The 11,892-nt window shown below is 37.3% G+C and overlaps 2 protein-coding genes across 2 annotated transcripts; both read left to right on the top strand.

Annotated features, from left to right (window-relative positions):
* Positions 1-2,848: 2,848 nt before the first annotated feature.
* Positions 2,849-5,780, top strand: LOC149379867 (Major facilitator superfamily protein). The gene is made up of 3 exons (XM_089602764.1): positions 2,849-3,460; positions 4,204-4,781; positions 5,253-5,780. Exons 1-3 carry the CDS (start codon positions 2,999-3,001, stop codon positions 5,767-5,769), a joined length of 1,557 nt encoding a protein of 518 aa, XP_089458890.1. The 5' UTR covers positions 2,849-2,998; the 3' UTR covers positions 5,770-5,780.
* A 2,008-nt stretch (positions 5,781-7,788) lies between these two features.
* On the top strand, positions 7,789-10,925 carry LOC149379866 (small G protein family protein / RhoGAP family protein). The gene is made up of 10 exons (XM_089602765.1): positions 7,789-7,979; positions 8,551-8,647; positions 8,738-8,988; positions 9,111-9,173; positions 9,307-9,325; positions 9,524-9,622; positions 9,784-9,861; positions 9,952-10,196; positions 10,299-10,461; positions 10,576-10,925. Exons 2-10 carry the CDS (start codon positions 8,587-8,589, stop codon positions 10,728-10,730), a joined length of 1,134 nt encoding a protein of 377 aa, XP_089458891.1. The 5' UTR covers positions 7,789-7,979; positions 8,551-8,586; the 3' UTR covers positions 10,731-10,925.
* Positions 10,926-11,892: the final 967 nt, after the last annotated feature.

Below are 11,892 nucleotides of genomic sequence, written 5' to 3'. Positions count from 1 at the left end.
CTGTTTCTGGATAAGTCTTTTGATATATATATATACACACACATAGCCATCAGATAGACGCCACTCAACCCAACACAACCCCACCCCACCCCACCCCACCGCCTGCCCTTTTGAATGCCTGTAAACACCGTTAACAAAACTCAGGTAATTACAAGAACCAAACTATTTATGAGAGAGGTCGGGAAGTGTAACGTACCAAAAAAATATCCTTCCTAATTATTTTTGTTCACCAGAGATGTATTTATTAAACTACATTAAAAGTCATCTACACACGGATGTCTCGAATTCTCCAGAGAGGACTGCTAATATCATGCTTTCATCATATCTAGACATTTGGGGAAAGTTTATTTCTCCAAACTGCCTATAAATACACATTGTCTGCATTTCATGGACCCATCAATTATTTTTTTTGTAAGCAAATGTTTTACAAACTTCATCACTTCATCTGTGTAAAAGTTTTTTTTTTCATACTTGCATCAAAATCACTTCAAATATGTTAGGACAAAATCCCTTGCAAAAGAAACAAGAAAGATATTATCTGCAACTAATTTAATATCAGGTAAGTATACACTAAATTCAAGTGCTAATATCAGTATCGAATTCATTCATCAGTATCAAATTCACTGCACATATCCTCACTAACAAAATAAGTGGGAGATGACAATTCATACTATTTTTGCTTATGTTTTCTAGGTCATGCAATATAATATCTAGATTTTCATAATAAGCGAGTATTCTCCGATCTTTCATCTTATAGGTAAGTAATATTACTAAATTGTAAACTATGTTATGAGTCCCGAATGAGGTCCTACCCTCTGAAAAGCCACTAAATTCTAAACTAATTGCACTTGCCAGTAAGGTAAAGAAGAGCTTAGATACTGAGGTTAGATTTGGGGGTTAACAAACTGCCTACGCTTCCCTGAGCCATCACAACCAACCGTCCAAACAAGGATAAGCTTTACAAAAGGGTTCAATTGTAATGGGAATGAGAGAACTAATTCTGATGGGAATGCAAGACCTACTACGCAAAAAAAATAGAATAATAAAAAAATAACAAAAAGGGAGGCAAAATAACTTGAATTGACAGAGAAAAAAAAGAGAGGAAGAACGTAATTAGAGAGATTATAAGTTAGGTAACTTTTCCAGCTTAGGCAAAAACATTTCGAACGTAAACAATACCTTAGCTCTTGCGATTTTTAGCTTGAGGTCGTCAAAGGTAATGGCGAGTTCACAGAGCTCAGAAAAAAAAACCCCTAAAAGGGAAAGGCAACAAGAGCAGATTCGAGAGCATGCAAGAAATAGGAAGAGAAAAACTAATCCGAGAGGGAGGACGATTGAGAACCATCAAGATAGGAAGAAAAGCTTACCCTTTCTAATACACCGAAAGCTGAACTATCATCGATTAAAAGGATTTACAGAAGGAAAAACCTCACCTAATCGGTGGCATAGAGAGAGAGAGAGAAACATTCGAGATTCATATTTGGAAAGTGGAATATGAGTAAAAGAGTGGTTTTCAGAGCCTTTCTACACCGATGGATAGTAGGTAATCCTACGGTGAAAAAAAAAACTGTATTACGATGAGGATCGTCATATTAAGGCGTCAGTAAAGATCCCTAATTTGGACCGTATGGTGTGGGCCAAGCCCAAGTTATATGTTATATGTTGAAATTATTTATTTTCTTTGCATTAACAATTTTATCTTAATGAATATGTCATTTCAAAAATATTAAATATAATTAATCTTTTGAAATAAATACTTAGGATTTAGAAAATATAAACCAAATTTCAGAATCTATTGTTTATTTCATTTTGTAACAAATTTAAAGCCTATTTTTTTATTATTGGTTGAAAATATTTTCAAATTATATAAAAAAAATTAAGAAACTTATGTTTGCAAAGTTTTACATAGATGAAGGTGATTACAATTCTTTGTATTATATATAATAATTATCAAGATGAATATATATGTAACTTTATAAATTATACAAGTATTTTGCTCTTATACATGAATAATATATGATAGTCTCATGTTTTAGAAATGAATTACAATTCTAAACTCTAATGCGGTTTAAATATGTTTTACTCTTTTTATTTTTTAAAGATATTTCTATTTTTAATTTTAATTAAAATTTAGTTTTTCCTTCATATTACATATTAAGTGGTATTAAAACAACAGTGGTACATTATTTTATATATTTATATTTTAAATTTTCTAAATTATATTCTCTGTATCAAAATTCATAAATATCCCGCAGCAAAGCGCGGGTATACTGCTTGTAATTATATATAAAAAATTGACTCCCACATTTAGAACTTGCGTTTTTTTTTCCTGCTTCAAAAAAATTGATTTCACATAAGTACTTAGTTAGGTGTTTCCGACAAATCGATGCAACAAAATAACATGTATTTGCTACTAATCAATTTGCTTACGTCTTCTTCTTAAACAATTAAAAAAATAAGGGAGAAAAGTGTAAAGGACTTAAATTCATCTAATTTCTTCTGCCGCTAAAATTCCAATAAAGAAATAAACTATATCATCAAGCGAGAAATTAAAACGATCTCCTTCTATTATTGTCTGGAGCAAGACACATGGTAAGAGATATTACTATTAGGTCCACTGCCCAATAATATAAAAAATTAAAACAAGGATGACATGCGAGCAGAATAGTACGAGTCCCGATTCAATCCAATAAACAAATATTTGTCTATTTGTGTGAAGTCCCATGGCCATAAACCATAGCATAATAACCAATAATCCACACAACAATATCTTAAAAAATAATAATAATAATAATAATAAATAGTATTCCACACAACAAAACAGGAAAAAAGAAAAAGAAAAGTCAAGCACCATCACAAAGTGTTGAATCTTACTCGCAGTAGGACAACATATGCGAATCAAGAATCAACCAGTCAAACAAAGCCTTCTATAATAGTAACAATAATAATAATATCCATATCTCTCATTATTTCTCTCCCTCTCTTACATCCTCCGGCTATGGCGGCCGGGATATCGATGCCCGGCGACTACGGCGGGCAGAAAAGCAACTACAGCGGCAGAATCACTCCGTTCGTGGTGTTTTCTTGCATGATGGCCGCCATGGGAGGCGTGATTTTCGGGTACGACATCGGAATCTCGGGCGGCGTGACTTCCATGGGGGAGTTTCTGAAGAAGTTCTTCCCGGAGGTGTACCGGAAAAAAGAGGACGCGGCGGTGAGCAACTACTGCAAGTTCGACAGCCAGGTGTTGACCACCTTCACGTCGTCGCTCTACATCGCCGGTCTCCTCGCGTCTCCGGCGGCGGCGCTGCTCACCCGAGCCTTTGGCCGAAGGCCTTCCATACTCGTCGGAGGGCTCGCTTTTCTGGCGGGCTCCGCCCTCGGCGCCGCCGCATCCGATGTCTACATGCTCATCTTCGGCCGTGTCTTGCTCGGAGTCGGCGTTGGCTTCGCTAACCAGGTATTGTGTGGATAGATATAGTTTGTCGCGGAAGGAAGAAGTTTTCAGACGGTTGACCAATTTAAGATCCAATTGGAAAATAAATTAAGTTGTCTTAGACCAATGTGATATGAATTAATCAATTCTTCTGAGTCTTAAGAAAAATATGCTAACAATTAACATATTCGTCTCAAACTTGATATTTAAAATCTTAGAATCAATTCAATCCAGTCTAAAACACGATTTAAATATGAATTTTTTTACTAATTAGGTCACTTAAAATGTTAAATTTGCAATTTAACTAGCATTTTAAGTATGTTTTATTTTACATGATTGTCCCTAATATTTCTACATGTTAATTTTAATAAATGACTAATTTATCAAAATGAACGAAATGATGACTAATTCTTTAAAATCAAATTTTAAATTAACTAGATTGCTATATATCGGACTATATTGCCATAGACATTTTTAAAAACCAGATAAAATTCAGTTAGAAAATTTAGTTTAGGCAAGGCAACAATTTTCAAAAATGGCAAACCAAATGTCAATCCATATTTTATCTATTTAAGCATAGGCAATCCAGGCAGATAATTTTTTTCTTCTTTAAATTGTACCATCAATGATTACAATATAATTATAATAATAATAATAAAAATTACAACTTAAACATTAATAAGCACATCCCATCTAAAAATTAGACTTCTTTTTTTTGTTACATACTTGAACAAAAAAATACTCCTCCAAAAATAATTTCATTTCAGTCAGTGCCTCTGTACCTGTCGGAAATGGCTCCGGCGAAGTACAGAGGCGCGTTCAACAACGGGTTCCAGCTCAGCGTGGGGCTCGGCGCTCTGGCGGCCAACCTCATAAACTACGCCGCCCAAAAAATCCGAGGCGGCTGGGGCTGGCGCCTCTCCCTCGGCCTGGCCGCCGTCCCCGCCGCCGCCCTAGCCCTCGGCGCTCTCTTCCTCCCCGAAACCCCAAGCAGCCTCGTCCGCCGCCGCCCCGAACGCGCCGAGCTCGTGCTCCGCGGCGTCCGCGGCGTCCCCGACGTCTCCGCCGAGCTCTCCGACCTCCTCTCCGCCGCCGCCGCCGACAAAGCGGCTTCGTCGTCGTCTTTCAAGGCGATCCTCCGGAGACAGTACCGGCCTCAGCTCGCCATGGCCGTCCTCGTCCCCTTCTTCCAGCAGCTCACGGGCATCAACGTCATCGCGTTCTACGCTCCGGTGCTCTTCCTCGCCATCGGGCTCGGCGAGAGCGCTTCTCTCCTCGCCACCATACTCACCGGCTCCGTGGTCGGGACCGCCTCCACTCTCGCCTCCATGTTCGTTGTCGACAGGTGATAAAAAGATTGATATAATAAGAAAAAGCATAAAACATGGTGATCACTACTACTATAAAACCTCATCTAACTAATTATTTCAACAGATTTGGTGTAACTATCTTACAAATAATATCCTGAAATATAATGTATCAGACTAATATGCAAATATACACTGAATACAATAAATGATAATTAATATAAGGAAAATTTATACATTTTGAAACTAATTAATTAGTAAAATATTTTCAACAAACTAGTTAAAGTTATGTTGTAAAAAAAAAAAATTCGACATCGAAATTAAATTTTTTGACGACTATTATGAGCAATCTATCACTTTCAAAATAATTATTTCTATGATCAATTTTTTTTAAACCGGATTATTTCACTCTCGTGTTACACAAACTTGACCTAGCTATTTTACAAATTAATTACTTTTAATTGTCTATTCAGCCAAATCCAATTAAAAAGCTACAATTTTGGTAACAGGCTTGGGCGGAGGACACTGTTCCTGGCCGGAGGAGCCCAGATGTTTGGATCTCTGGCGGTGGTCGGAGGAGTGATATGGTGGTCGCTCGGGGACCAGGGCGGGATCGGGGAGAGGCAGGCGTGGGCGGTGCTGGTGATGATCGCGGTCTACGTGGCGGGGTTCGGGTGGTCGTGGGGCCCGCTGGGGTGGCTGGTGCCGAGCGAGGTGTTCTCCATGGAGGTCAGGTCGGCCGGCCAGGCGTTGACCGTCGTGGTCAACTTCGCGATGACTTTCGCGGTGGCCCAGAGTTTTCTGACGATGCTTTGCCACATGAGGGCCGGAATATTCTTCTTCTTCGCGGGTTGGGTGGTGGTCATGACGGCGTTCGTGTACTGGTTCTTGCCGGAGACAAAGGGCGTTCCCATTGAGAAGATGGATTTGGTTTGGAGAGACCACTGGTTTTGGAAAAGATATGTCGTTCTCACTCCTGATCATACTATTAATAACGACAATATTAGCCGTGATAACAAGACGTGATTATTTGTATATATGTACTAGTAGCTACAAAATTACATCATCACACTATTATAAGCTTATAGCATTTGCAATCCCTTCCAATGTGATCTTGATAAATGCTTTAGAATTGAACATAAATGTTGCTATATTTACTTTGGAAGCATTTTTATCTTTACTTTAGACGATTTCGTCGGGAATATAATCAAACTGATAATGATATCGTCGTTAATAATACTGAACATTGAACATTCGAGTGAAATAAAGCTATTTGTATCGTTAATAAAACTGGTAATTTGACGAAGTATAGCATTGATCAATGATATAAAAAAATATATATTTTTATTTTATTTTACTTATTATACTATTTATATGTTAGCAATATTATATTAATATTGACGAAAATACAAGACAAATTGCATGGAAGGAAAAAGAAACGGAAATAACAAATTACAAATAAAAACCGGCTAAACCTTAGAACCGGAAAAACCAAACCGGCATTAACCCCACGAGTTGACACATTAACCCCTCACGAGTAAAGGTTTAATTCCCGTTATTTCATTTTTGGAAGTGATCTTGCAATAAAAAGAAAGCCCAAGACCATTCCCGAAACCCGTGCCCGGCTCGGCTCGGCGGCGGCGCGCGTGTGCGCGCAGTGGCGGATCCAGACTCGGGCGGGGGGGGCCAAAACTGAATTTTGGCCGGAAAAAAAAAAAAAAAAAATTTTAACCTGAATTTTTTTTTGGGGGGGGGGGGCCAGGCCTCTTGGGCCTTCAACGTGGATCCACCCCTGTGTGCGCGTGAGGGGTTAAGGGTTAACCCACACACACTCTCCTCTCTTGCACTTAGATATCCACTAATTAAAGAGGATAATATATAAACATTACAACAACACACATCCCCACCCAATATGAGACTCTTGGTATTCCACTTCCACAACACAACATAAATGTACTTTTTTAGCCTACTTTGAGCATCAATTTCTCATTCATCCTAAGTTTGATTTTGGCAAACAAATATTCAATTTTATACCACTCGTTACGAGGAATCCGTATCATTTGGAATTATTCAAATTCGATGAGTGGACCTCACTCAAATTGTTGTCACAAATTAGCCATACACATGTAAATAAATAGTATTTATTTACTTAATTTCCAACAATATATACATGTATTGTTTCTTCAAAACTAAAGTAAATACTGTTGAAGTCAGAAAAGTCCGAGATCACACCGATCACGAGAGATCAATTTATTATTTTTATTACGTGCCTCGAATTCACGTTAATAGATATAAAACGAGAATAAGAGAAGAAAAAGTGTTTATTTAATTATTTATTCGTGATTACATAGCGTAAAAAATGTTTGAGAATAGTATGCTAGAATATGTAAAAAGGTCACGTCCCTTTTCAATATGATAGTGCCCTGTTTATAAAATTAAAAGAGCAAATTTGAATACGATATCCTAAAACTAGGGTGACGTGTCAAGGGACAATACGGACGACTTTGACTGGGCTTCCCTTCTTCTCTTCTCTCTCTCTCTCTCTCTTTCTCTCTTTCTTTCTTCCTTTTTCTTTGGGCCTACTTTTGCATGGCCCGGATATCGTTATTCCTGTGGATTATCCTATTGGGCCGATTGAAGCCCAACCAGGAATTGGGAACTAATTCCCCCCTCGATAAATACAAAAATTAAATGAAATATTTAACCCCAATAAATAGCATATAAAATTTCGGAAGCATTTTTTACGATTCCAGGAAAATAAATTTTATATGGGATGCAAATTTTCTGCCAAATTTAAATTTTTGTCTGTGTTTATAAAGTAAAAATAAAAACAAAAGGCACGGGACTTCCACATGCCACGGCATCATAAAACAGGTTTAAAACATCTCGTCTGGCCACGTCATCACTTAAGAACGGTTACGATGATCTCTATTCCAGAGTGTTACCAAGGCGAGCATAGTCAATATAAAACCACATTGACTTCCACGCGTCAATGCCTGGTTTGTTTGTTATCATACAGCTTGACCAACCCACCGCAGCGAACCTGTGCCAGCCTCAACTCTCCAACTTCGAACGACTCCTCTCTCTCTCATCACGCACGCCTAACGACTTTGCAGCTTTTTCTCTCTCTAGAACCGAAAAACAAAGTTCGTCGCTGTTGAGCATTTTTGGGATTCCCTTCGCGTTCCTTCCTCTTCTTCTCATCAGAACAGCGAAAGAGAAAGCGATCGAGAGAGGTATTTATCTCTCGCAGCCTCTAAACGTTCGTCTGAGATTGAGTTTTATTTTCAGCGTTTTCGTATTCTTTTATTTCCTTTTTAGCCTGGTATCGATTTTGAGGTTTCTTCGTATGAAGAGGAACAGTATATTTGAATGATTTTAGCGATGATATAACGAAAATTGATTATTAGCCTATATATACGGCTCTTTTATTTTCATGTGACAAGAATTGGTAAAGTTAGCCAGTAACGATGCCTTTTGTTTTGGTGTATGTGAATTTTTTTTTTATACATAACTTTTCCTGTATGGATTGAGTTATTTTCGTCATCCTTAGAACACAAAAGAAATGAATTATGGAATGCTATTCAAATTTTTAATTTTATTGCATTTGGTTTGACTTGGTTGTCAAGTATCACACTGCAATTGCGATAAACTTGTTGGAAGCAGATATCAATTGAGAAAAAATGATTTCAAATGTGTGTTTCATTCGATTATTTCTAAACCTCTTGTTTAATGCAATTTAAACGACAGGAAACTAAAAAAATAAGCAATATTATTTAATTTCCGAACTAAATTTTAGACCAACAGGTTCCATCGTTACTTCACTCACCCGGTCACTCGATAATGGCATCTCCGATTTCGCCTCAGTGGCAGGACAAGGCTTCTGGGTTTTTTTCTTCCTCGGGTAAAATCTCTTTGCTCAGATTCAACCTATTGTGTCTCTCGTCTTTGTCATGTTCTTTTATGATGAAGTGTTAGGTTATGTTTAAATCAGGGGTGAAGATCAAAGAAGCAGGGACGTTTGTTGGCGAGGCCGCGAAAGACGTTAAAGTCAACGTTGCTGACGTGGCGGACCGAGTCGGGTCTATGTTCAAAAGCCGGTGGGCAATTCTTCAGAAGCCGGCGACTAGGCACGCCGTGCAGGAACGGCTTATCGTTGCTGCTGCCACCACTGGTACTTTGTTTAGGAAGGGCTTCTCGGAGACTAAAGAGAAGGTCTCTGTTGGGAAGGTCAAGGTCGAAGAGGTAATTTCCTTTTGTTTTTTTTCTTTTTCTTTTGGGTATTTTTCGCTGACTATATGTTATAGGAAGACTGTTCTATGATTAATTTGGATTGAAGAACTTTGTTATTGAACTTCTAAAAATAGGTTGCAAAGAAAACCGCAGAGAAGAGCAAAACTCTTCTGACTGATATCGAGAGATGGCAAAAGGTACACAAGTTTGACCATCGTCGCCGCTTTTAATTTGTAATTTTTCTTTTTTCTATTTTGTTTTAATAAAGTTGAGAAGTTTGTTTGTTCTGAAGTTCGTTTGTTCGTTTGTTCTTTTTTTCTTATTTTGCAGGGAGTCGCTAGTACAGATGGTAAGTCCAGTAATGATGAAGTGGCATATTCGACTAAATGGGTTTCTCTTTCTTGTTATAATTCATAGGAAGTGGAATCATTGAAATAATCTGAGGGGTTATAACTTCTTTTTTTAAGAGTTTCTCAAGAACTGTCGGCATTTTTAGCTGTTTGGTTAGTCGTGACATTTTATTTATTTTTTTTTACGTAATTTACAGTATTTGGAGTTCCAATTGAGATGACTGTACAACGAGAACAATCCATGAGACCCATTCCCAACATATTGGTCAAGTGTGCAGATTATCTCATATTATCAGGTAAGTAGTTCGAGAGTCGGGAAAAATATTCATGTATAAATACATGTTCGTGTTTAACCCTAAATAATGATTAGTAATAAGCATATGCATACAAATACCCTTTTGATGAAGCATTGTGTTGAATGATGAACATTTTTGCTTTCCTCAATCTTGGTAAATAGGACTGAACACACCAAACCTCTTCAAAACCGAGGCTGATAAGAAAGTCATTCAACATCTGGTTTCATTGTTCAACCAAGGTACCTTGTAGTCATTTCTCATTATTCGGTTATTGGCTTTACTCGCACAATATCTAATTGTTTTTATCTCTCTTTTTTATAATGGGTAAGATTCAAATGCACGGCTACCAGAGAGCCCAAACCCGATAGAGATTGCAGCTCTAATAAAGTACTACCTGGCTAGCCTTCCCGAGCCACTAACGACATTTGAGCTCTACGACGAGATAAAAGCCGCTCGGTCAAACATACATGCAATGATAAACATATTGAAGAGACTTCCGGCCGTGAACTACATGACGCTGGAAATCGTTACGGCGTTGCTACTCCGAGTTAGCCAGAAGTCATTTGTTAACAATGTAAAAAAAAAAAAAAAAAAACAAAGCTTCAAGACAATGATGGTTTTAAACTCGAATTTTCCTAACTGGTTTTGTTTCTGAATGCTATCCGATGCAATGCAGATGGAAACCCGAAGTCTTGCGACGGAAATGGCTCCCGTTATAATGTGGCGTAAAGGGAAGGAACCCGATATTTACAGGCAATATTGGAGCCAACTTCCAAAAGAGTCTTCCAACAACAATACCGAATCTGTCCCTGCCTATAGCTCCTGGGATATGCTCTCAGGTGAATTCCCCGTTTTTCCAGTTTTCTTATATTCATCTGTGATATCCTTCTTGAAAATAATAACGACTTAATTTAATATCTGAAATTCATTGAATGCTCTTCATTTGAATACAGACGGAGAAGATGCCTCGGACACGGACGTGGCATCATCTGCGATTCCATTGGACGATGGTGTGGCAGTGGACTTTGGGGCGATCGATGTCATTCAGTGTCTCGTGGAACATCACAATGCAATCTTCACCGACGCAAATGAAACAATTTGGAAATAATTCGACGACAGAGATCACTTCTGAAATGAAAGACTATAGGTTTAGTGTATAGGTAGATAGATTTTGAATGACTTTTGTCTTTCTAAAGAGTAGTATTGGTTTTGTTTGCTTGTTGCTGGCTTTATCAGACCTGTGAATAAATGTCAACTAAGTAGAAAACAAAGTTTCTGGTTATATCAGGGGAAATTAATGGTGTTTGATCTCTTGGTGGCTAAAAAGAAAGAAAAAGATTCGTCCATTCACAACTAACACAACTGGATTTTAAGGGCTTGAAATTAACTGTTGGAATATGGATCGATATCCAAAACGTCGGGGAGAAATTAATACTGAACTCGATATTTTTCTACTAGAATGTTGAAAATATTGTTTTAATTCCCTTCCCATATTATTTTTCACATTTTAGTTTAATAAAACATGGGAAAATAACACATTTATACCCTGTGTTTTAGTGAAATGTCGAGTTTAACCATCGGTTTTCAAAAATATCGAGTTCATACCCTCTGTTTAACTAAAATGACGAAATTATACCATCTGTTTAATTAAAATGACGAAATTATACCCTGAAATAGACAACAGTGTCACGAATATTCTTTTTATTGACTTTTCATTGACGTTGACTATAATATTTATATATAAACACCAATTATCTTTATTCATTCGCGCCATATATGTAATTTATTTAAAAACTAAAAAATAAACAATAGTCTCTTAATCGTGAAGAACACAGAAAGAGGCAAATGGGTAAACATCGATAGTTGATAGTCATCAAAATCGCATATTCGAACAGAGAATCCAGGATTTAGAGTTTCAATTCGAACACGGAATGAAGTCATTTCTTAGGAGGTATGGGTTTTATTATTTAATTTCAATTTAAGGCTATTTTTATTTCAAAATTGAGAATTTGTAAGTTAGGGCACTGATTTAGATTTGATTTGGTTTTTCTTATATAAGAGTTAATATCAATGAAAGGGAGATTTGTGACGCTGTTATTCATTTCAGGGTATAATTTCGTCATTTTAGTTAAACAGAGGGTATGAACTCGACATTTTTGAAAACCGAGGGTTAAACTCGACATTTCACTAAAACACAGGGTATAAATGTGCTATTTTCCCATAAAACATTAAAAAAACACGACATGTCGTTTTCTTCTCTTCACGTCGTA

This window comes from Urtica dioica, chromosome 12 (genome assembly GCF_054948205.1).
Source record: "Urtica dioica subsp. dioica isolate 48M chromosome 12, U.dioica_male_clone48M_v1_H2, whole genome shotgun sequence".
Taxonomy (NCBI): domain Eukaryota; kingdom Viridiplantae; phylum Streptophyta; class Magnoliopsida; order Rosales; family Urticaceae; genus Urtica; species Urtica dioica.
Note: the sequence above shows the minus strand (reverse complement) of the source record. Positions and strands in the feature narration are given on the sequence as shown.

Bases quoted from the DNA above. Each gene is read 5' to 3' on its own strand.
- LOC149379866 (XM_089602765.1), top strand. From the start codon at position 8,587: ATGGCATCTCCGATTTCGCCTCAGTGGCAGGACAAGGCTTCTGGGTTT. The intron at 8,989-9,110 runs GTAATTTCCTTT...TTCTAAAAATAG, and splicing joins GGAAGGTCAAGGTCGAAGAG to GTTGCAAAGAAAACCGCAGA. The intron at 10,197-10,298 runs GTAAAAAAAAAA...GATGCAATGCAG, and splicing joins AGAAGTCATTTGTTAACAAT to ATGGAAACCCGAAGTCTTGC.
- LOC149379867 (XM_089602764.1), top strand. From the start codon at position 2,999: ATGGCGGCCGGGATATCGATGCCCGGCGACTACGGCGGGCAGAAAAGC. The intron at 3,461-4,203 runs GTATTGTGTGGA...ATTTCATTTCAG, and splicing joins GCGTTGGCTTCGCTAACCAG to TCAGTGCCTCTGTACCTGTC. The intron at 4,782-5,252 runs GTGATAAAAAGA...TTTTGGTAACAG, and splicing joins TCCATGTTCGTTGTCGACAG to GCTTGGGCGGAGGACACTGT.